The sequence below is a fragment of the Capricornis sumatraensis genome, chromosome 1, assembly GCF_032405125.1.
Source record: "Capricornis sumatraensis isolate serow.1 chromosome 1, serow.2, whole genome shotgun sequence".
Lineage (NCBI taxonomy): Eukaryota > Metazoa > Chordata > Mammalia > Artiodactyla > Bovidae > Capricornis > Capricornis sumatraensis.
The window spans coordinates 225,395,289-225,420,700 of record NC_091069.1 but is presented as its reverse complement, the minus strand read 5'-3'; the positions used below and the strand labels follow the sequence as shown (position 1 = coordinate 225,420,700).

Genomic DNA, 25,412 nt, shown 5'->3' with positions numbered 1-25,412 from the left:
ACCTGTGCTGGACTTCTAAACCATAAAATAATAAATTCATGTTGTTTTAAGCCACTTAGTTTGTGCTAACTAGCAGCAGCCGTAGAAAGGAAAACACTAACAAATTACTGATGGTTGTGCTTAGTGGGAAATTTTCTTTCCACAGAATAAATTTTAAACTCTTCTCCTTTTCCATTTTATTTTTTTTTAATACTACTTAACAGAGTTAAGACCTTATGACAGTGTTTCCTTCTTGCTAGGAAATCCATACCATTTAGTATTGATTTACTGCATTTTTCCATAAACAGATGCAAGTTCATGCCCAAGTTAACCAAATGAAGGAGAGACCAGGAGGGAGGTTCAGAGAATGTCCCTGACATACTTCATCAGAATGCCCTTGGGGCAGTCAGAGGAGAAGACTTTTGATGTGCGGCTACAATTCTCTGTGTGTCAAATAAAAACATTTCAAGGCTTGACTGTGGATAATAGAAGTTTCTGCAAGCTAGCTACTGCCCATAATGTTTACAGTGCTATGACTAAGGACATTAATGCTCATAAAATTTTGTCCCTTCGAAATACACTTTCCACTCAGAAGCTACAAAGTCAAAGTCACACATACCCACACCTTCACCCCTGCCTCTTATAATACACACTTCCACCTGAATAATCATTTTAGGAAATAGCAGGCCTCAAAATTTCTGTCAGCAATTTTCATATTACCTTGCTATAGGACCACTCTTAGATTACTTTAAACATGCCAAAAGAAAGACAAGCAGAAGCTGGTACTTTAAACTCAGTGTTCTTTTGTCTAATAAAGCTTCATAAGCTTATTAATATTTCTGAATTTCCACGCATCGAGGTATTTTTCTCAAAACCTAAAGAAAGGCCTCAGGTGACTGGATGTCCCAGTTTTTCTGGGAATGAATAGGTTGCTGGGATGTGGGACTTTTAGTGCCAAAATAAGGGAAGTCTTGAGCAAGAAAGACCATAGGCAAGCTTGAGGGCATGCTTTTGTGTGGCAGCCCAAGGCCCTGACCCAGAGCACCCCAGGTACCAAGGAAAGCATTTTTCAAATTTAAGGTCCAAGAACAGCCAAACAAGTTTGGGCCAAAGAAGAGCTTGCCTTACTCATACTCTTTGGTACCCTTCTCAATGATTTACTCACTTTCTGAGACAAGTAGCTCAAGTTGAAGAGCATAATCAGAGGACACATCTGACTAGCAGAGACTCTGGGTTGTTGCATATGTTCACTAGGAAGCATGCTTATTTTCACAGGAGCACTTCCTCTGGTTTATTACAGGGTATTGATAAGCAACCTGAGATCCATGCTGGAGGCTCAGTTTGATAGCAGAGTCCGCACTACTGGACACAGTTACGAGAAGTACAACAATTGGGAAACGGTATGAAGTATACATGATTTAGACAGACATTGCCTTGAGAACTGAACTGAGAATGTCACATTAATCCATCAATGGTTCCATTTGGTAGATAGAGGCATGGACTGAACAAGTCGCCACTGAAAATCCAGACCTCATCTCTCGCAGTGCCATCGGAACTACATTTTTAGGAAACACTATATACCTCCTCAAGGTAATCCTTTTTAACCATAACTTTGCCATGTCTGAGCACTTTAAATCAATGAATTCTAACACAGAGAACATCTGTTTCACAGACATGTTCATCTCAAGCATTGTTATAACTCTTTCTCTGCCTAAATCCCTCAGGGAATCAAACAAAGTACCCAGATTCTTTTATCATGTGTGAATTTTTAAATTATTTTGATTTATCCAAAAGGAAAAAATGCAGTAAAATAGGAGAAGTCCTATAAATTTAACCACATTCCTGTAAGCAATGTAAATTGATCATCTACCTTGATGAAATTCTCCTCTCGCAGATGTTGTTTGCAAATCCATTTGCTAAAGAGGTTCATAAACTTCATGTCTATCAGACAACATTACACAGCATATCAACAATTTGTTACTGTCATCCTCTAATGCCATTTTTATCATGCAATTCTAATGAAAAAAAGAAAAAGACAAGGAATAAGTGGGAGAAAAGAAAAAAACTTACAATATTAGCAACAATCATGATTACTTCTAATTACTTATCCAGTTGTCTTAGTCATGTCACCTAACAATAGCAATAGAAAATAACCTCTATGTGCATACAATTAAGCAGAATAATCAAGCATCTTCTGAATATACGAGCTTGTCAAGCTTAATAAAAATAACAAACAGCCATGTGAGCCTCCAGCTCAAACACTGTGTCTACAGGCAAGAACACACTGTGCAAGTATTATGTTTTAATTTAATCATGGCATATATCTCTTGTTGCTGTCAAGTGTCACCAGTGGAGCCCAAAACCCAGACAGATAGTGAATGTTAACCTCTGAATGTGGTGAATCAGGGTCTTCCTTTTCCTTTTGTTTGCAATAGGTTGGCAAACCTGGATCAAATAAGCCTGCCATTTTCATGGACTGCGGTTTCCATGCCAGAGAATGGATTTCCCCTGCATTTTGCCAGTGGTTTGTCAGAGAGGTCAGTATGTAGGATGGTTACTGACAGAGCAACGTAGAAAGTATTTTTTTTTATTTCAATCAATCCCTTATAAATTAGCTATAATAAAATAGAATAGCAGCACAGAAAAAAATCATAGGTCCAAGTTCCAAGGTATAAAGTTCACCTAGAAAACTTGATAAGGCAAAATTTTAAAACAGTTAGCAAATTCTATTTATTTGAATTTCACTCATCTTAATTTTCTCACCCACCTTTGGGAAAAAGGCTAACAGGTAGTAAGTACAGTGAATAGGTCATTGAAAAGTTGTGATTGTGGATAATCCACTAACTTGACCATTATCTCCTAGATAATAATCAATGTATACTTCAGAATAAAAGAAAATAACACATAGGAGCCCCTACTGTAAATGATACTGTTTTTCACTCCTTTATAAAGGTCAAGGTAAGATATATGTGAAAATCCTTTTAAATATCCATTAGCACATAAATGATATAAAAAGATAATTCAGTCAAAAAAGAAAAGGAAGGAACAGTTCTTTCTTATAGAAGAATTGCAGCTAATGGATGTACAAATGAGCAAAACAGCAAGCCATCATTAGAGCACCATAATAATAAACACTTCATGAAAACCTACAGATGGATACAAAAATTATGGGGTAAAAGTTTAAAGAGAAATAGGTTATTTGCAGCATCAAAGCATCTCCCAAAAAATGTATTATACTATATCACACAAGCAAAATTTACAGTAGAGAAACCTAGCAGTGACTACCTTAACCAAGTGATCAGGTTAACAATACTAGTAACATCACCAGTGTAAGATATAATCAATATCATGTAACCCCTGATATTGTGTACTAAGAAGATAAACCATCTTTTTTGTATTCTTTCCCAAAATGCACAACCTCCTTCTAATCATTAAAAAAATAAATAAACTCAAATCGAGGGACCTTCTGTAAAATACCTAGACCAGTACTCATTAACAATGCCAAAGTCATAATGAAAAGTCAAAGGAATTGTCACAGATAAGAAGAGACTAAAGAGATATGACAACCAAATACAATATGGGAGCCTAGATTGGATCCTAAAATAGAAAAAGGGCATTAGTGAAAAAAAATATAGTGAAATCTGAATTAAAGTCTATAGTTTATAGTGAAAGAAAGTGAAGTCGCTCAGTCGTGTCTGACTCTTTGCGACCCCACAGACTGTATTCTGTCTGGACTGTATTCTACCAGGCTCCTCCGTCCATGGGATTTTCCAGGCAAGAATACTGGAGTGGGTTGCCGTTTCCTTCTCCAAGGGATCTTCCTGACCCAGGGATTGAACCCGGGTCTCCCGCATTGTAGGCAGATGCTTTACCGTCTGAGCCATTATTAATTGCTTCACTTTGATCATTGTACCATGGTTATGTAAGATGGCAACATTTGGGAACCTGGGTGAAGGGTATATGAGAATTCCCTATACTTGCAACTCTTCTATAACTTTCTAAAATTTTCTCAAAAGTAAAGTTGCATTTAAAATATTGAAGTACTTTAAAAATATAAGAATATTATTATATACAATATACTTTCTTTTGTGTAAAGCATTTTCTGTATCTATTCATTAGGTTCTTGGTTTCTAGACATGTTATGTGTCTGATTGGCGCCATTTAATTTCAGTGAGTTATTGCACCATCTACAGGACTTCCCAGGTGGCACTAGCGGCAAAGCATCTGCCTACCAATGCAGGAGATGCAAGAAACATGGGTTCAACCCCTGGGTTAGGAAGATCCCCCAGAGGACGGCATGGCAACCCACCCCAGTATTCTTGCCTGAAGAATCTCATGGACAAAGGAGCCTGGCAGACTACTGTCCATAGGGTTGCAAAGAGTCAGACACAACTGAAACAATTTAGCATGCACATTCACCATCTGTTCTCTAGGAGAAAGAACTTTCATCATTACTTTGGTTACCTCCAATCATAGACCACCAACAAAACATTCTTTATACCTCCTCCAACCTAAAAAGCACATGCTTCATCATTATTTTAATAAACAGACATGTGTAGAGCCACAAAGAGTAATTAAAAACCATCACTACATAGAAGTCTTAAATGTTTTTAAATCTATTCAAGCAAGCCTAGGGAAGAGCTGAAGGTAAATTTGGTATGATCCTGGGGCTGAGGAACTGTGACTAAGAGAATATAATAAATCAGTATAAGCTCCTTCATTCATACCTAAGTGTCCTCATCACTTAGCAGGAAGAGCTAGACCCTTAACAGAGCTCCTTTCTCAAGAAAGTGGAGTAATAAGAAGACTTCCATCATCATGCAATTTGGAGACTTAGTGAGAGCCTCTCCAAAACCCATCAGAGTGATCTCTCTTCACAGTGGGAGGAGGCCTTTTCGTTCTTCTTCCATGTCAGACGCTTCCTCTAGTGAGACCGTCTACAAGAAGTCTCATCAAAATCAAACAAATTTTTAGATGATAGTATAAGGAACAGGCAAAGCCATCACAGACATTCCTTACTAGGAATAGGCCTTACTCTCATATCCTACAAACTTTGAAAAAAATTTATTGCAATTACTATTTCAAAGGAAATAAGCATTTATGTTCCTTAAAAGTTTTTATTTTCTTACAATTTGTCCATCTTTAAAAAGTTGAAATAAAAATAATATCTAAATGAGTTATGTGTGGATAAAAGAGTACTTAGAATCAGAAACTACTTTAAACAAAACTATTAGTAATACTTTGCTATTTTCTTTTTATTAATATTAATAATCTCTACCTCAAAAAGGGTAACCACTTTTGTTATCAGAGTCAACATTTGTCCAGTCTATGTAAATTTCAGTGCATAATGCATACCGTTTCCCATAAAATTCTGCTTTGTAATTTGCACACAGGCTGTTCGGACCTATGGAAGTGAGATCCACATGACAGAATTTCTCGACAAGCTAGACTTTTATGTCTTGCCTGTGGTCAATATTGACGGCTACATCTACACCTGGACCACGGTATAAGAACCAGTACTAAGAGGGGCTGCTAAAATTAAAATTAGCCATTCTGTTGTACTTGTCCTAACCATACACTGCACTTTCAGAACCGAATGTGGAGAAAGACCCGCTCCACCAATGCTGGAACTACTTGCACTGGCACAGACCTCAACAGAAATTTTGATGCTGGTTGGTGCAGTAAGTATCAGGCTGACCATTTCACTCGCATCATGAAAAGCATAGGAAGTAAAATAACAGAAAAACACAACAGTGTCAAAAACAAGGAAAACTATAAAATTTTATACTTTCAAGTTCCAGGTTTCTAAAAGCACAGACAATAAACAGTTTATATATTCAGTGAATAAAGATGCATTGCCTATTCTATTGTGTTCCCAGCTGTGTTAGATGCTGGAAACATAAGACTGAACAAACCAGACATAATCCTACTATTTGTGGGATATACAACCTAGAGGAAATCATCATTAAATAATTATTTAAACAAAAATGTGATAGAATTATAATTTCGTGATTCAACTCTCAGTAAATGATTACAGTAACACAGAAATTTCTCATAGGTATTTGTCCCCTACTTATTAGTTTTCTTATACTCTACTGATTTCATCATTTAGTACTACACAGGGATATTAGCTGAAACTCCAAAACTTTGGCCACCTCATGCGAAGAGTTGACTCATTGCAAAAGACTCAGATGCTGGGAGGGTTTGGGAGCAGGAGGAGAAGGGGACGACAGAGGATGAGATGGCTGGATGGCATCACCAACTTGATGGACTTGAGTTTGAGTGAACTCTGGGAGTTGGTGATGGACAGGGAGGCCTGGCGTGCTGCGATTCATGGGGTCGCAAAGAGTCAGACACGACTGAGCAACTGAACTGAACTGAGGGACATTAGGGTTTCCCAGGTGGCACCAGTGGTAAACAGTCTGCCTGTCAATGCAAGAGATGCAAGAGATGTGGGTTTGATCCCTAACTGGAAGGTCCCAAGGAGGGACCCACTCCAGTATTCTTCCCTGGGAAATTCCATGGACAGAGGAGCCTGGTGGACTACAGTCCATGGGTTCCAATCAGACGATACTGAGCACACACACACATGCACACAGGGACATATTGGTGATTCCACATGCAACTTTTTACCCTGTTAGCTTAAAAGCACCATAATCTTGTAACTGAAAGTATACATACTTTATAATGTATACATATATGGGATGATTATAAAAACACTTGTCAAAACAACTTATTTTTTTAACTCTCTAACACTGTAGTTTGAAATTTTGAAACACGTCCTGTAGGAACATCAGTGGATGACCACTTGCCATTAACAGCATCATGTTTTTCCAGGTATTGGAGCCTCTAACAACCCCTGTGCTGAAACTTACTGTGGATCTGCAGCAGAGTCTGAAAAAGAGACCAAGGCTGTGGCTAATTTCATCCGCAACCACCTCTCTTCCATCAAAGCATATCTGACAATCCACTCTTACTCTCAGATGATGCTCTATCCTTACTCCTATGATTACAAACTCCCCAAGAACAACGTTGAGCTGGTAAGTCATCGTGGTGGTAGATCCAGTATTTTGCTATTGTTTTTTTCTATTCCTGGGGGAAAAAATTATACAATTTCTGGAAGGTCCATGGTTGATCTTTGGTAACAACAGCAAAACAGATTTACAAGGAATCTGAAATTGGCTAGATATACTGGCTAGAAGAAATATGATTCTCATGCAGAGAATGATCCCCAACATATGGTTCATTCACTAATCTTCCAAACAATAAGAGTTCCACTTCCTGCTGCTTCACCACAACGCTGATACATATGATGATTTCAGATGCATCTGGGGTAAGCAACAAAGTTCCTTCACTTCATACATAATCTTCATCAGAAAGTTACTGTTATCAAGCTGTCTCGAACTGGATTTGACATACATAGACAGAGTATGTGTGTGTGTGTGTTAGTCGCTAAGTCGTGCCCGACTCTTTGCGACACCAAGGACTGCAATCCACCAGGTTTCTCTGTCCATGAGATTTTCCAGGCAAGGATACTGGAGTGGGCTGCCATTTCCTTCTCCAGGGGATCTTCCCAACCCAGGGATCAAACCCGGGTCTCCTGCACTGCAGGCAAATTCTTTACTGACTGAGCTACAAGGGAAGCCCTAGACAGACAGAGTAAGGCAAGGATACTTAATTTTTTTTTTCTCATATCTAGTAAAGACCTATTCACATCATTTGTTCACTGATTGATTTACATCTGTGTCTCACCTAATCCAACAGTGAAATGGGCATTAGCTAATCCTAAAATGCCCATTTCACTGTTGGATTAGGTGAGACACAGATGTAAATCAATCAGTGAACAAATGATGTGAATAGGTCTTTACTAGATATGAGAAAAAATTAAGTATCCTTGCCTTAAAAATTAGCAATCTTGTTGGAGAGTCAAGATACAACCATGTGAAAAGTTAAATAATAAGTTTTATAATATTCATGTTAAATATAGTATATCTGCATAATTGTTTTAAAAAAAAGCATATGTGACTCCTTCAACAACTTTTTTTAAATTATGAACAACTGACTATTAGAAGTTGGAACCAATGATCTAAAAGAACAAGTATAAGATTTAAAGCATTTGACTTATGCCAAAAAATAAACTATTTCACTTAGAAAATGACATAGATATTTGGCTTACCTAAATGCAAAAATTCAAAGACCCAAAACTTAATCAACTGGAAATTGTTGTTTTGTACTTTCAGGTTCGGTCTTTCAGAGGCCAAATAAAATATGTAATGCTGTAAATATCTTGTGAAGAGGAAACCGGAAAAATAACTCAACCTCTTAGAAAACTGATAGCTAATAGTTGGCCAGGTCCTTTTCTTTTAAAAAAAAAAAAAAAGAAAAAGAAAGAAGTGCTATTTTTCAAAAACCTTCCCATTTTCCCTATCTGTAGCCAAAAAACAAAGGAGAACATCATTAGTTGGAACCATTAAATATTTCAGTTTTCCAATAATGCTCAGTCTGTGAGTATTCTCAACAGTGGGTGCTCACAGGCCTGCTGTCCCAAAGATGACTGTGGTTAGCTCCTCATTTCAGTCCTAGATTTCTGGCCACCAGAGGAGAGGAAGTGGGGGTACGTTGCTTGTTTAATTCATGTGAATATGTTTAAACTGTACCACACCAAAAGAGAAAAAGGCAAAGCCATAAAAACTAAGCACTAATGAGTTACTAAATAAAATATTAAAATTAAAATTATAAACCACATTAAATGTAACAATAGCTAATATATCCAGTTTGCTTAATAACTAGTTTTAAATATATAAACACTAAAAGACTAATGCTAACAGAAAAGCTTAAAGTGTTCTTTGGAATGGAACTGCTTCACAATGCTGCAATAGTTCTTATTTGAGGAGTAAGTTTAAACTCTTTTAATGATGAAAACTTTCTTGCCCCACTGGCTCCATACAATAAAAACCTAGTATCTGGACTGCTCTAAAAGTCTATAAATTGTCCTTTAGAAAAAGAATCAAGTTAGTTCTACCATTAGAATCTCAAAAAAATTTCTTGCTACGTCCCTCCAGAGATTGTGATCCACTAATACTTTTCTCTAAGAATCACTTCTCCGTTTAAAATCAAGGAAAGAGAGGCAATAAAAAAAAAATACATACTAGAAATTATATCCTTCAAGATTGTTTTTAAATTCTACAGAAGTGAAACAGAACTATACAAAAGTAAAATATTCATAATGAATTCTCAAAAAGAAAACACAAACTACAAAATAATCTAACTTTGGATGGTTTATATGTATAGTCACAAATCTAATAAATTCAAGGAAAAGGACATGCTATTTCCTATATTTTTTAGAGCATGGTAAGATATGTGATAAGATGCACGCATGCATGCATACTTAGCATGATAAGATACAAAACTTATTTGCACTTATATCACAGATTGAGTTAAAAGTAAATTGCCAACAGTTTTTTTTTTCTATGACTAAACTTCTGCCTAGCATCTTAAATCAGTTCAGTTCAGCTCACTCCAGTCACTCAATCATGTCCAATTCTTTGCAACCCTATGGACTGCAGCATGCCAGGCCTCCCTGTCCATCACCAACTCCTGGAGCTTACTTAAACTTATGTCCATAGTGTCGGTGATGCCATCCAACCATCTCATCCTCTGTCATCCCCTTCTCCTGCCTTCAATCTTTCCCAGCATCAGGGTGTTTTCCAATGTGTCAGTTTTTCACATCAGGTGGCCAAATATTGGAGTTTCAGCTTCAGTATCAGTCCTTCTAATGAATATTCGGGACTGATTTCCTTTAGGATGGACTGGTTGGATCTCCTTGCAGTCCAAGGGACTCTCAAGAGTCTTCTCCAACACCACAGTTCAAAAGCATCAATTCTTCTGCGCTCAGCTTTGTTTATGGTCCAACTCTCACATCCATACATGACCACTGGAAAAACCATAGCCTTGACTAGATGGACCTTTGTTGGTAAAGTAATGTCTCTGCTTTTTAATATTCTGTCTAGCTTGGTTGTAACTTTTCTTCCAAAGAACAAGCATCTTTTAATTTCATGGCTGCAGTCACCATTTGCAGTGATTTTGGAGCTCCAAAAAATAAAGTCTGTCACTGTTTCCATTGTTTTCCCATCTATTTGCTATGAAGTGATGGGACCAGATGCCATGATCTTAGCTTTCTGAATGTTGAGTTTTAAGCCAACTTTTTCACTCTCCTCTTTCACTTTCATCAAGAGGCTCTTTAGTTCTTCTTCGCTTTCTGCCATAGGGTGGTGTCATCTGCATATCTGAGGTTATTGATATTTCTCCCAGCAATATTGATTTCAGCTTGTGCTTCATCCAGCCCAGCATTTCTCATGATGCACTCTGCATGTAAGTTAAGTAAGCAGTGTGACAATGTACAGCCTTGTATATTGTCAATATACACTATATAGTATATTGACAATATACTCCTTTACCATCAGTAAAATCTGAGATTCATATTATTTGATTATTTGATTCACTTGGGATCTGGCACCCCAAAATAATGTAAATCATTTTAATAGTTAACCAGAAATCCTTTCAGTCTTTTTCTTATTTTGTATCAATCCAATTTACTTACTTTCCAAGAACATTTTGCTAGAACAACTTATAACTACAGTGTTATTACAAACATATATATAGCCAAATGAGAATTAGAGTCTCTAAATAAGAAAGATACTGGCTTTTGCATTGTTTTTATTTGTAGTAAAGATATCAATTTTTTTTAAAGTAAAAGTGTTGACCTAGAAAGATGAATCCTCCACCCAAATCTAGTGCATCTGTATTAATTCTCAATTAGAAAAATATGACCCCACTATTAGAGAACAAAAGATCAGTTCAGTTCAGTTCAGTCTCTCAGTCGTGTCCGACTCTTTGCGACCCCATGAATCACAGCATGCCAGGCCTCCCTGTCCATCCCCAACTCCCGGAGTTCACTCAGATTCACATCCATCGAGTCAGCGATGCCATCCAGCCATCTCATCCTCTGTCGTCCCCTTCTCCTCCTGCCCCTAATCCCTCCCAGCATCAGAGTCTTTTCCAATGAGTCAACTCTTCGCATGAGGTGGCCAAAGTACTGGAGTTTCAGCTTTAGCATCATTCCTTCCAAAGAAATCCCAGGGCTGATCTCCTTCAGAATGGACTGGTTGGATCTCCTTGCTGTCCAAGGGACTCTCAAGAGTCTTCTCCAACACCACATTTCAAAAGCATCTATTCTTCAACATTCAGCTTTCTTCACAGTCCAACTCTCACATCCATACATGACCACTGGAAAAACCATAGCCTTGACTAGATGTAAAAGATTAATAAAATGAATTATTGGTACCACACTACATTTTAGATAACTCAGATTTTCTTAAAGCAATGCAAAGCAGATTCTGTCACACAGATTTTAGCATATATATGATTCTTTTTCTTTATACATCTAAAACTTATAAGATCATATTTGTAGCATAAAAAATATGCTTCAATGAAATAATCAGAAGGAAATTATTCTAGACAGAAACATTAGCAGTTTCAGTCCAAAGCTAGAACATACCATAAGCAGCAATCCTTTTATATACAGAGTTGTGATAAAAATGTATATGGCTGCGTTTCTGAAAGATCTTACATGGGGATTACATGACAGTTACTCATATCATAGGACAACCCTCAGGGGGGAAAAAGGCAGAGATGAGAAAACAAAAGACCAATGAAATAAAAGCACAGAAGTAATAGTATGGATTACAAAGGGTACCAAAAAATATATCTCCAGCAGATGAGTAAAAAGTTTGAGGAAACATAAGTGCATCTTACATGCATATGCTCTCCTTACAGCAAACTGCTTTTACACACACTATAATTATTTTTAAAAAAAAATACAAGATGTACTGTGAGTTTTCAAGTGGCTTCATAAACTGTCCAATCTCCGTACTGACTTCAATATATATCTATCACTATTTTCAAATGAAGTTTTAAGACTCAGAAAAGATTACACTTACAGCTCCAAAATTCTAAAGGGTAATGAAATATTGAGTTATATGACCTCTTTATCATCAGAGGAAATAAAAACTAAGAGACATGATTTAAAAGGCTCCCAAACCAATCCATATCCTTCTATTTATTAAGCATAGAGAGTCTCACAATCTTTGGTCTACTTTCCTCCCAAACAGAGCTACATGGCACTGTTAACAATTATTACTGTAATACTACTTCTAAATTCCAAAGCAGGAACAGAACTTCACAAGTGGGAATCTTGAAATTTCTCTGGTTCTGCTTTCTCATTTTCCAGCTTAGACAGTGAAGGCTTAGCTGAGCTCAGACCAGTAATAGAGGCAGCCTTGGGCATGGCACTAGCGGACACAGAAGAATTCTCTAGGCTATCCCAATTCCCAAACACACACACACACACACAGATTTGTACTATGCTGTTGCTCCATAAAGCCAGTCTGTAAAAGTCCTTTCATTAAATACAGTCTTTTATCCCACAAATATACTATTATTACTTCTAACCCTGGACACTGCTAAGTACACTGGCCAACTAAGAACCCTGGCTTCTCAGGGCCCAGTCTTTATGATCATGGCCCATCCCTTCATGGATATACATACATAAACCAGGAGAGATATGACAGGCTAATAATTTCTGGAAAATTATTGACCTTGACCAAAAGATGGAAATCCATTTCTAAACTCTAATACCATCTAGCCCAGTGACACCTCACTATCTCTTCATTAAAGTTTTAGTTAATGAGCCACCAAGATAGAAACCCCCTGTTCCACTCAAGCATGTGACCATAAATCAAAACTATGATTAGAGATAAACATAAATATCAGAGGGAAGAAATATTGTGATTAGGAGATGGGCAATTACAGGGTCATGAGAACGCTCTATCACAGCTGTCACCGTGTCCCTGCCTAATAGCAAGAGTAACAGGGTCAGAGCCCGTCTGTCAGGCCGGCTGCCAGCAAGCAGTCAAGGCAGATAGGACTTGAAGCACACATTTGCCTCAGGAGCTTTCTCAAAATTTCTAATCTCACTTATAAGACAAAAGAATTTTAAATGACAACTGCAGAGTTTCTTTGACTGGAGAGACAACTGCTGATTTACCATCTTTAAAGTGGCTTCTTGGCCTGTTAAAATTCTCCTCCAGGGTCTGGTGACTCATAAGACAATTGCCAGAAATTCTACTGAGCACCTATTAAGTACTCAGCAGAAACCATGGTTCCTGCCATAAAAAGGGAGTAGACAGGGGTCAGCCTGTTATGAGTGTTTTCTGGAAAGAAGAGTGGGAGGGAGGTAACCAGACTATGGAGGGACCTAGATGTCAGAATGAACCCTGTGTCACACAGCAGGCCCTGGAGCCGGTGACCTGATAAACAGAACTGCCAGGTCAAATATAGGACTCCTAGTTAGATCTGATTTGAGATAAACAACAAATAGTTTTTAAGTGTTTAAGTATGTTCCAAATAGTGCATGGGACAGACTTTACTGGAAAAACATTCATTGTTTATCTGAAATTTAAATGTAACTGGGTAACATGCCTTTGGTTATAGCCACCCTGGAAGCAAAGTATTCTTCTAGCAGAAGTGATCTAACAGCAGTACTGAGAAGGCACTTGTACTATGGTCAGGAGAGGAAAACAAAATAAGGCATTCAGAGCATCTTGAAAACCAGTTGTCTTCTTTTCCCTTCTTTTTCTCTATAATACTTTCTTCGTTAACATAATTGCATCTTTTATCTGACTTTAAGCGGATTTTTGCTTCCTTCCCTTTCCCCAGAAGACATCTGGCAATGTTGACTGGGTGGGTGGGGGCAGGGGGGAGGGGGAGATTGAGTGTTTTAACTGTGGGAGTGCTCCTGGCATGCAGTGGAGAGAGGCCAGGGGAGGCTGATCAACCCCCTACAATGCACAGTTCACCCCACACACAGGATGACCCAGCCCACCTGTCAAAAGCACCAAGGTTGAGAAACTCCACTTTAAGCAAAGATGAGAAGTCTCATTCCTGGCCAAAGTCCCTGGCTTTCACAGGATCTTACACTCCACATACACAGTTCACAATTTTCTACAAAGCTCAAGTGCAAGACAGTACATCCCCTTTATACAGCATTTATTTGGAAGAAGCACCACTGTCATCAAAAAAAAAAAAAAAAATTCTGGGCTTGGCAGCTTCAGCTGACTCACGCTTGACATTTCACTTGAATTCTAAAGAGCTAAAAAACACATATTCAGATCAGCCACAGAAAGAATTTGGTTCACATCACTGAAAGCATTGCCACGCTCCCCATGGGGTCTGCCAAGGTAGACAGTCTCTTCTCTCCTAAAGCAAACCCTTTGCGACTCCTTATCTTCCCCCCTCCCCCCACCTCAAGGCTTTGCAGTCAGAGCCTGCACTTGTTTACGCTCTTCCTTTTTCTCAGAAACATATTTGTTTTTTCAAGTCCCATAGGCTTTCTCCTCAGTCCCTGCCTTAGTAGGCCCTGGGGGTTTCTCCCTTTGCACCAAAATTACAAAAGTTCAATTCCTCACTGGTCCTTTGGTGTAAGTTACCCAGGATCACAGCACAGAAGGAAGGAAACTGCAGCCACAGATCATTTTGATGTTTCCATTATCACATGTATTCACCCAGAGGGATGGTTAAACTCAGGACTTGAAGTTAGAAACAAAGTTCGGAAGCAAATCTCCTCTGCAATGGTGTATACCCCACTGCCAGGGCGGGGCTTTTGCTTTCTTGTACTGTAAGAACGGGCCAGGGCAAGATTAGAAGAGGCAGCCCCCACTGCCATGACACTGGCTGTGCACTAGAGGTTGCAGTAAGGACCCTGAGCACAGTTGTGAGACAGGGGCTTCGGGATCATGTGCAAGTCACTGAAAAAGATCACCCTCGCCTTGTTCATCTCACCAGCCTCCTGGAGCTCAGAGCCTCGGGAGATGTCACAGGAGCTGGCCCTATGTCTCTTGGGCTTTGAGTTAGATGTGACATTTTAGACTCTCTCTGTCTTTTGCTCTATGACCAAGGCCTCTTTTTAAGAAGACAAGTGACAAAAGAAAGCATGCATAAGATGTGCTAGGAAATGCCTAACTAAGGTTTAATAAAGGCTGGCCATGTTTGGCCTTGACTGAAAGCAAAGTTTTCTCTCAGACTGGTTTATATTTAGCTTCCTTCTGTTCTTTACAATTGGTAAAACCAGCTCGAGCAACACTTCTTTTGAAGTATTCCAAGGCCACAAGGAGAAGTGAAAAAGAGCACAGGATTTAAAGCAAGAAGAACCCAGCTCAAGTCAGCCACTTACAGGGCTGCGTGCCCTTGGGCAAGTTCTTTTATCCTCTCTGAGTTTCAGTTCTTTTATCTGTAAAATGGGGATAAAAATATCTAGCTCTTAGCAAGAGCTCTTTGTAAAGTCTAAGGTTTTATGTAAATGTTAGTTCTTATTTTGAACCCACTGAGGATGTAAGGTCTCTGTTAAATAACAGGTTATATAGAAAGTGTCACTAATTAGAGTTTCAAGATATGAATCATGGTCTCTGATATACTATTGTTTCTGCTGGACTTCTGTCAGCTGTCTTAGTCCCTTTTTACAGAAATGTACAAGGAAAAGGAGTTACCTTCTCTAATATATTAGCAAATACAGGAATCACCTCTCTCTCTACCATTCCTGATAGGCAGGGGTCAGTCATCCAGTTTGGTTGGAACATTCTCACCAAGCATCCTGCCCCATATGGCATTCCATTCTGCTAGAAAATTCTGTGTTGATGAAATGTGGACAGATAATGTTGGGAAGATAAATGAGTAACATTTGTGAAAGTATTTGAACTCTTCAAAAGAAAAGACTCACACTGATTCCAGAGATTTTTGTTACCATAGCTGGAATTTAAAATATGACATTTTGGTTGATTAATGTCTGTTCTGACTTTTTTGTCTCTTGGCCTTAGAGGGGCTGAAAGAAAGGGTCCACAGACTCTACTTTTTTTATGAAAGGAAATAAGCTAAGTGCATAGTAGAGGTCAATGCCTAAATATGCTAACCTATCAACCACCACTACATGGTACCTCCACTCTCCCCACAAGCATCCTTAATCTCCACCCAGATTGGGGGGAGGGACAGGGGTCACAGTCCAGCCTCTGTAGAGCTCTCTCTGCACTCTGCACCCCTAATCAGACCATGCCCACCTGAAGCCCTGGGAAGAGAATCAATCAAGCAACCATGTGCTAGGTGTTATGCAATCTGCTAAGCATACAAAAGGAACAGCCAAGAATCCTTCTCCCCCACCACCACCCCACAAAAAGCTCCACTAGAGGACAAACAGACGCAAAAACAAATGATGACAGCACAGAGTGATAGGAACTCTGATGGAGATGTGAGCCCTCACAAAGAAGAGGCGCAGCTTTGCAAAGAAGGTGACGTTTAGACTAAATTTGGAAGAACAATAGCAATTCCCCTTGTGAACAAAAAGAGGATTCCTACAAGGGGAGAAGGACACCCAAAGTCATGGAGGTAAGGAGAGGCAGGGAACAGTATGAAAGCAGTTCAGGGTGACTCGGCTTGGAAAGAAGGTGGGGATGCATGGCAAGTGATACATGGCCAGACTTCATGAGAGAAGGTGAGAGAGCCATTCAAGGATGCGGTGATGAGGGGATGGTCAGAAGGTGAGTGAGGAGGTAGATATCAAGATGAGAGAGCAACTGAGGACAAGGAAAGCCAAGTCTGAGACACAAACTAAATGTTCCTTTAATGGGCACCAGTGACAAGAGCGAAATAACAGCTGTTTTAAGTTAACATCAATCTTAGGTATTGTTTCAGCATCGGAGGCAAAGCAACTGTTTGCAAAAGTTGTCTCTGACGGCTTAGATAGCACTTGGTTATTGCTTCGAGGAAAGGAAACCAAACATTTTTATGTGGCCCTAATGGTAGTTATGACTGGAGAAGGCAATGGCACCCCACTCCGGTACTCTTGCCTGGGAAATCCCATGGATGGAGGAGCCTGGTAGGCTACAGTCCGTGGGGTCATGAAAAGTCAGACGACTGAGCGACTTCACTTTCACTTTTCACTTTCATGCATTGGAGAAGGAAATGGCAACCCACTCCAGTGTTCTTGCCTGGAGAATCCCAGGGACGGGGGAACCTGGTGGGCTGCCGTCTATGGGGTCACACAGAGTCAGACACGACTGAAGCAACTTAGCAGCAGCAATGGTAGTTATGACTAAATGAATAAGTTGATAAACCAAAAGAGATAACAGATCAAAAGTAAGCCTCTTCGATTTTGCCAGATAACTCAAATATTACATTATACCAATAAATATACAGAGAGACTTTGAAGGTCATCTGACATGCAGGAGATCAAGAAATAATGACAATGATCTTGTTTTAAATCGCCTAAAGTCATCATAACTTTTCATATTTGGAACTAATCATAAAGAATTTCCTTTATTCCAGATTTATGGAGATAAAATAAATTTAAGGTGTACAATGTGATCATTTGAAAATATAAACACTGTACAATGTTTAATTAATTTACATACTCTCTATCTCACATAATTGTCATTTTGTTGCTATGGTGAGAACACTAAAGCTCTACTCTTATAGCCATCTTCATGTATTCAGTGAAGTCCTGCTATCTATAGTCACAATGCTGTACATTACATGCCTGCAACTTATTAGAATCTTATTTCTACTAACTAAAAGTAAGAATTCATGGCTTAAGGTGGGGTTGGAAAGCAGAACAGAAGAAAAGCCTGAGGAAGGCAGCTAGAGAAGGAATAACAGTTCTTTAGGATCAGAGGTTCTGCCTTACAGAAAAATAAATAATAGAAATTTCCTTGGTTGAATCAAAAGTTAAGGAAACTGTAGAATTGTAGGAAATATGCTAGAAACTGTAGAATTGTAAGAAATATGCTATTATTAGGGCTTCCCTTGTAGCTCATTCAGTAAAGAATCTGCCTACAATGTAGGAAAGTAAAGTCGCTCAGTCGTGCCCGACTCTTTGCGACCCCATGGATAGTAGCCTGCACCAAGCTCCTCCATCCATGGAATTTTCAAGGCAAGAAGTACTGGAGTGGGTTGCCATTTCCTTCTCCAGGGAATCTTCCCAACCCAGGGATCAAACCCAGCTCTCTCACATTGTAAACAGACACTTTAAAGTCTGAGCCACAAGGGAAGTCCACAATGTAGGAAACCCAGGTTCAGTTCCTGAGTTGGGAAGATCACCTGGAGAAGAAAATGGCAGCCCACTCCAGTATTCTTGCCTGGAGAATCCCATAGACAGAGGAGCCTGGCAGGCTACAGTCCATGGGGTCGCAAGAGTCTGACAAAACTTAGTGACTAAACCACCACACGCTGTTTATCTAGCAAAAAAAACCTAGTACCTCACCATGTTTCACATCTCTAAAAGATGGTTTTAAATGTATTCTGAGTATTGTGCAATGTTTACAGAGTATTCCGATTTCAATTGGCAATAGACCCTATACTAAGGGATGGAGAGAAGACCCAACCCTAGTATGCTAGTTAGAATAAAATTAAACAACAGAAACAGTACCTTTAGATCACAACAGGGAAGATTCCACACAGTATGAGAAAGCATATATTATTTTACCAGTTTGGAAAATAGGGAAGTGAAACCCTGAAATTCGAGTTCAAGTTTCTGTCTCAAAACTCTAAGAATAATAAGTTAGTTCCAAGAAACTGATTGCATCATTTCAGTGGATCAGACCAGAAAATCAGGTTTGAGATCATGATTTATAATTCCTTGTAAATTTTCAAATTTACCACTTGGTTGGTGAAGCATTCATGCTTTGGGAGCTGAAATTCTTAAAGTCTTACAGTCATGCCCTCACCAATTTAACTTAAGACTTTACTAAACTGGTTTTAATATTAGAGCAAGGAGTAAGGGAAATTCCTACTTTTTAAAAATGGAATTATTTTGATGTCATCAAAAACCTCACAGTTTTTCAGGCATATGTATAAGACAATTATATTGCCAAAGTATGAAATACAGCTAGTTTCATAGCCAGAATGAATTATGTCTAATTCTCCTGCAGTAAACAATCAGATTCACCAATCTGTATTCTCCAGACAGCTAAGTCAAGCCTTGCTTTTCAAGTGATTCAGTGCACACTGGAGACTTTAGAGCATAGGAAGGAGCTGCAGGCAGAGCCCTTCTCCCTGAGGAACTGAGTGTAGGGGCCAAGAGGGCAACTTAAGATGATGCTGCTTTTAAGAATAAATAAATAAATTAGTACTTACTGCTGCTGCTGCTGCTGCTGCTAAGTCGCTTCAGTCGTGTCCAACTCTGTGCAACCTCATAGACGGCAGCCCACCAGGCTCCCCCATCCCTGGGATTCTCCAGGCAAGAATACTGGAGTGGGTTGCCATTTCCTTCTCCAATGCATGAAAGTGAAAAGTGAAAGTGAAGTTGCTCAGTCGTGTCTGACTCTTCACGACCCCATGGACTGCAGCCCACCAGGCTCCTCCGTCCATGGGATTTTCCAGGCAGGAGTACTAGAGTGGGGTGCCATCACCTTCTCCATAGTACTTACTACTTTTCTTAAATCTGGGACTGAAATGTTTTGCATTTTGAAATAAAATAAGTGTGCTCTAATTTTTCACTCTAAAAAAATCTCCAACGCTGGAACTACTCTCCTCCTTGGAATTGTCCACTCTGGTGGCTCAGAGGTTAAAGCGTCTGCCTGCAAGGCGGGAGACCCGGGTTCAATCCCTGGGTCGGGAAGATCCCCTGGAGAAGGAAATGGCAACCCACTCCAGTATTCTTGCCTGGAGAATCCCATGAACAGGGGAGCCTGGCAGGCTATACTCCATGGGGCCGCAAAGAGTCGGACATGACTGAGCAACTAACCCCCAAATTTTACTCCAACAACGATTTAAAATAAATGTAAGTACCTAATTCTCAAATAATGTGGTAGGAAGAGTGCTCATCATCCTCAGAGTTTCAAATATATAGTTATTGAGTAACCACGAAGTGGGCTTCCCAGGTGGCACTAGGGGTAAAGAACCTGCCTGCCAATGCAGGAGGCATAAGAGACAAAGGTTCAATGTCTGGGTCAGGAAGATCCCTTGGAAGAGGGCACAGCAGCCTCTAGTATTCTTGCCTGGAGAATCCCATGAACAGAGGAGCCTATTGTGCTACAGTCCATAGGGTCAGATACGACTGAAGTGACTTAGCATGTACACACAGCCACTGAGTAACACAGCCTGCACTAGGCCCTGGGATCACTGAGATAAAGAACAGGAAAAGTCACTGAGAACTTAGAGGGCAGCTAATGGTACTGACACAATTTGACACACTCTGTGTATGAGACAAGGGAAGCTCAGCCTGGGTGCTTGGGGAGGGTGTTAGGGTAGACCTTCTACCAGAATCACTTGGATTGTGTGACTAAATTCACTGCAAAATGGGGTTGGGCACTGATTAAGATTAAGACACTAACCCGAATTATGACTTACATGTCTTCGACGTCTTAGAAATAATGGACAGGTGCCTGATTGTCAGTGTGCACTTTATTTCTTCACTCATATACCACTGGCTCTTTTGCAGAACACCCTAGCTAAAGGTGCCGTGAAAGAACTGGCCACACTGCATGGCACCACGTACACCTATGGCCCAGGAGCTTCAACGATCTGTAAGTCTCAGCTTCAGAACCATGCAAAGGCAACAGATGGTCCCCAGAGTCTTTCCTTTCTATCATTTAAAGCATGTGACTTTTGCCTGAGAGTGAATGTTTTATAACACATGTAATCAGTTTTCTGTTCAGAAGACAAAAGGGAGCAGGGAATATCCCTTTCAACTCACAGACACATCTGCTCTCTGTAAACATCTACTGAGCATCTGCCCCCATGCCAAGTCCTCAAGAGGTGCCAGTGGAGAAAGGAAGGCAGGACAGAGAGAGGGCAAGAGGGAAGGAAAAGGGAAGGAGGGAGACCAGAGCCATCTTCCAAGAGCCCACAGCAGGGAAGCAGGAAGAGTTCATGGCCATACAGGTGCAAAGTGCTGAGACAGAAGGATGTACGAGAACAGAGCGCACCCAAAGACTAGCCAACCCACCCCACAGTATCAGGAACGGTTTCCCAGGACGATGACACAGAAGCTTTATCTGGAAGGACAATTGGTGGGGAAAAGCAATAGAGGGAAGGTTTTCTTGGCTAAACAGACTGAAGTTTCAGGCCACTTCAGGCTTAAGCTGTTTTCATGGGGTACAAGCAAATGGCAAAAGAGTTAGTTATAGGCTGGACCCCAGGGCCTTGGGTGCTACAGTTCGATTTCACTGAGAAGGAACATACTGCAGGTTCCATTTCCAATTTCTACATATATTTGCCTTCGCATGATTTTTTTCTGCCCCAGGCCTTAAAGGACCAGAAATATAAGGGAGAAAATGGCCAGCCTCACCATCAATGGCCTTCAATGCAGTTGGAGAGGCTCCAATCATGAGGGGTGTTTTTTTTTTTAAGCTTCATGTAGAATACAGTTTTCTGTATTCTTGTCCTTTATTAAAATTCTCTGTGTCAGATGGGGTATACTATTTTCTTAAGGGAGTTCTATTAGAAACATCTATTCACATACTGTGAACTTCATAGAAGTTTTATTCAGGCCAGTTTAATGAGATTTCTTTTTCCATTATACCATAAGCCCTTGGAGGGCAGGGGCCATGTCTTTCCTTCGTCCTAGTATTTCCAAAGTTGAGCACATGGCCTGCTGCTCACTGAAAACTCTACAACAGTGGACTGAATGAATGAATGAACAAGTGACTGAATAAATGAATGACACCATAACTGTCACTGAATGAGTAATTGAATGAATGTCCAATCCATGCCAAGACATATGCTAGATACCAAAGAAACAAAAATGAAGACCCAGCTCTGCCCTTGAGCTGCTCCAGTTCCATCATTCAGTACAGTTTCAGCGAGGCTCAGAGTCCTCCCCTCTCACCAATCATCATGCAGTTACCCTTATTTTTCTAGGAGATACACATGATTTTCCCAGGAACTATACATATGTTGCAAACAAATCACAAACTATGTGAGAGTTTACCACAGTCTAGAAGCACACTGAGTATATATATATAACTGATTACATCCTGAAGTATTAAACACATTACTATTACCATGTAGAGCTAAGAGGTAATCTTCCCAAGAGATAAGATTGGACTAATCTTTAAAACAGCCCCCATAGCTTTTGTGATCTTGGTGACTAGAAAATTTCCCTACCTGTCCTATTTTGTGCAATGAAACATTGGTAACTATAAAAGAAAGCTGGCATGATTTTAAATCTCCTTCCTAGATTTAAATTGTTTTCTCCCCTTTGATTTGCTCATTTCAGATCCAGCTGCTGGGGGCTCTGATGACTGGGCTTATGACCAAGGAATCCAATATTCCTTCACATTTGAACTCCGGGATAAAGGCAGATATGGCTTTGTTCTCCCTGAATCCCAGATCCAGCCAACCTGTGAGGAGACAATGCTGGCCATCAAATACGTTACCAGCTATGTCCTGGAACATCTGTACTGAGCTAGATTGCTAAGAGCTTGATTTCTGAATATTTGTTCTCTTTCTCTTCTATCCTGAATTCCTACTTTTGTGGGCCTGGATTTTTTTTTTTTTTCCCAGATCCTCATCTTTCTTTTAAGCTTCTGGGTCTGTTAAGCTACTTGGATCTTTAATATTAATCATAATAAAAGTGAATCAGGATAACTGAGAAACCTGACAGACTGTCTGCTTCTTTGAGGGGAAAAGATATGAACAAAGGACTAAGCAAGCTGTGCACAACCAATGATGTAGGTCAGCCTACAAGGAGTCGAATTCGCTGGGGTACTGACAATCACGGCAGATTGCAGAGATGTCCAGGCTATAGTGGCAGGCTGATGAGGAAGAAGTAGGAGAAATTTAGGACTGTAAGATATGGTATAGATGAGATGGTCCCATCACAGTTAAGCTTTCATGTCAGCTCATTGAAATTATTTTCTGAGCTGTTTACTACATGCCAGTACTTTGCTAAGCAACTGAGGACCAAGCAATGAAAAAGAAAGAACACATGTCTGCCCTCAATGGTTGTACAGGCCATTTGAGATGACAGACATGAAACAAATAATGATTTAACTTATTTTTCTGGGCTCCAAAATCACTGCAGATGGTGACTGCAGCCATGAAATTAAAAGACACTTGCTCCTTGGAAGGAAAGTTATGACCAATCTAGAGAGCATATTAAAAAGCAGAGACATTACTTTGCCAACAAAGTTCCATCTAGTTAAGGCTATGTTTTTTCCAGTGGTCATGTATGGATGTGAGAGTTGGACTATAAAGAAAGGTGAGTGCCGAAGAATTGATGCTTTTGAACTGTGGTGTTGGAGAAGACTCTTAAGAGTCCCTTGGACTGCAAGGAGATTCAACCAGTCCATCCTAAAGGAGATCAGTCTTGGGTGTTCACTGGAAGGACAGATGTTGAAGCTGAAACTCCAATACTTTGGCCACCTGACGCAAAGAGCTGAATCTTTTGAAAAGACTCTGATGCTGGGAAAGATTGAGGGCAGGAGGAGAAGGGGATGACAGAGGATGAGATGGTTGGATGACATCACCGACTCAATGGACATGGGTTTGCGTGGACTCCGGGAATTGGTGATGGACAGGGAGGCCTGGCGTGCTGTGGTTCATGGGGTCGCGAAGAGTCAGAGACGACTGAACGACAGAACTGAACTATTATGTAATAGCTAGTGATTTAATTTATATCACTGATCTGAAGTAGAGGAGAAATCTCAGGAAGTGCTGAAAACTGAAGAACAATTATCTGGATGAACAGAGTACCACTTCCAGGCGCTATTAACTATGCAGAAGCTATAAGAAGAAAGCCAGAAAAGGTGGAACTCAGAGAACTGAGGGAAGATGGGGCAGGTGTAGGGGCTGAGGAGGGAGTTGGGGATCATATCAGGCAGGTTCAGAGGTCAGGCTAAGGGTTTAGGACACTGGTCTAAGAACAAAGAAAAGCATTTTGGATCCTTAGAAGATGGATCCAAAAAATACTGCTGCAATTTGGTCAAAGAGTGCGTCTATGCAGGATACAGCATGCTTGGGGCTGGTGCATGGGGATCACCCACAGAGATGTTATGGGGAGGGAGGTGGGAGGGGGTTTCACGTTTGGGAACACATGTAAGAATTAAAGATTTTAAAATTTAATTAAAAAAAAAAATAAAGCTAAAAAAAAAAAAAAAAAAAAAGAGTGCGTCTATGATTTCCTCTAGGAGTTTTACAGCATCCAGTCTTACACTTGGGTCTTTAATTCATCTTGAGTTTAGTTTTGTATATGTTTTTAGAGAACGCTCGAATTTCATTCTTTTACAAGTAGCTGTCCAGTTCTCCCAGCACCATTTATTGAAAAGACTGTCTTTTCTGCATTGTATATTCTTGCTTCCTTTGCCATAGATAGATAAGTAACGGAAAAAGGAACAAATGGGACCTAACTAAGCTTAAAAGCTTTTGCACAGCAAAGAAAACCATCAACAACAAAAAAAAAGACAACCCAATGAATGGAGGAAGATATTTGCACATCATTTGACTGATGAGGGGCTAATACCAAACATATGCAAAACTCAACAACAAAAAATAAACAACCAGGTTAAAAATGGGCAGAAGAATGAAACAGACATTTCTCCAAAGAGGAAATGCAGACAGCCAAGAGAAACATTAAAAGATGCTCACCATCGCTAATCATCAGGGAAATGCAAATGAAAACAATGAGATATTACCTCACACATATTAGAATGGCTAACATCAAAAAGAACACAAAAAACAAATGTTGGCAAGAATGTGGAGAATAGGGAACACTCCTTCACTGCTGGTGGGAATGTACACTGGCGCAGCCACTGTGGAAAACAGTGTGGACGTTTCTCAAAAACTAAAAATTGAACTACCATATGACCCAGCAATTCCATCCCTGGGTACATATCCAAATATAAACACTAATGTGAAATGATACATGCCACCTCTGTGTTCACAGCAATACTATTTACAGTTGCCAATATGCTGTAGCAACCTAAGTGTCTGTCAATAGACAGAAAAATAAAGATGTGGTTCACATATACAACAGAATAGAGCTCATTCATAAACATTAATGAAATATTGCCATTTGCACCACATGGTAGATATGGAGGGCATTATGCTAAGTGAAATGAGAAAGACAAATACTGTACAATATCACTTATATAAAAAATAAATGAAAAAATACAACAAACTAGTGAATAAAACAAAAAAGAAGGTGAGTTTGTTCTCACAACAGAGAACACACTAGTGGTTACTAGTGGGGAGAGGCAGAGAAGGCAATGGCACCCCACTCCACTACTCTTGCTGGAAAATCCCATGGACAGAGGAGCCTGGTGGGCTGTAGTCCATGGGGTCGCTAGAGTCGGACACAACTGAGTGACTTCACTTTCCCTTTTCACTTT

At 39.8% G+C, this 25,412-nt stretch overlaps 1 protein-coding gene across 1 annotated transcript in view; it reads left to right on the top strand.

The window, feature by feature from the left end:
• CPB1 (carboxypeptidase B1) overlaps positions 1-22,488 on the top strand; it is a 39,229-nt gene extending 16,741 nt beyond the window's left edge. Inside the window, exons 4-11 of the mRNA XM_068972352.1 lie at positions 1,280-1,379; positions 1,468-1,569; positions 2,415-2,516; positions 5,373-5,483; positions 5,570-5,660; positions 6,817-7,019; positions 20,522-20,606; positions 22,301-22,488. Coding sequence (XP_068828453.1) covers positions 1,280-1,379; positions 1,468-1,569; positions 2,415-2,516; positions 5,373-5,483; positions 5,570-5,660; positions 6,817-7,019; positions 20,522-20,606; positions 22,301-22,488 — 982 coding nt within the window. The remainder of the gene's footprint in view (positions 1-1,279; positions 1,380-1,467; positions 1,570-2,414; positions 2,517-5,372; positions 5,484-5,569; positions 5,661-6,816; positions 7,020-20,521; positions 20,607-22,300) is intronic.
• The last annotated feature ends 2,924 nt before the right edge of the window (positions 22,489-25,412 follow it).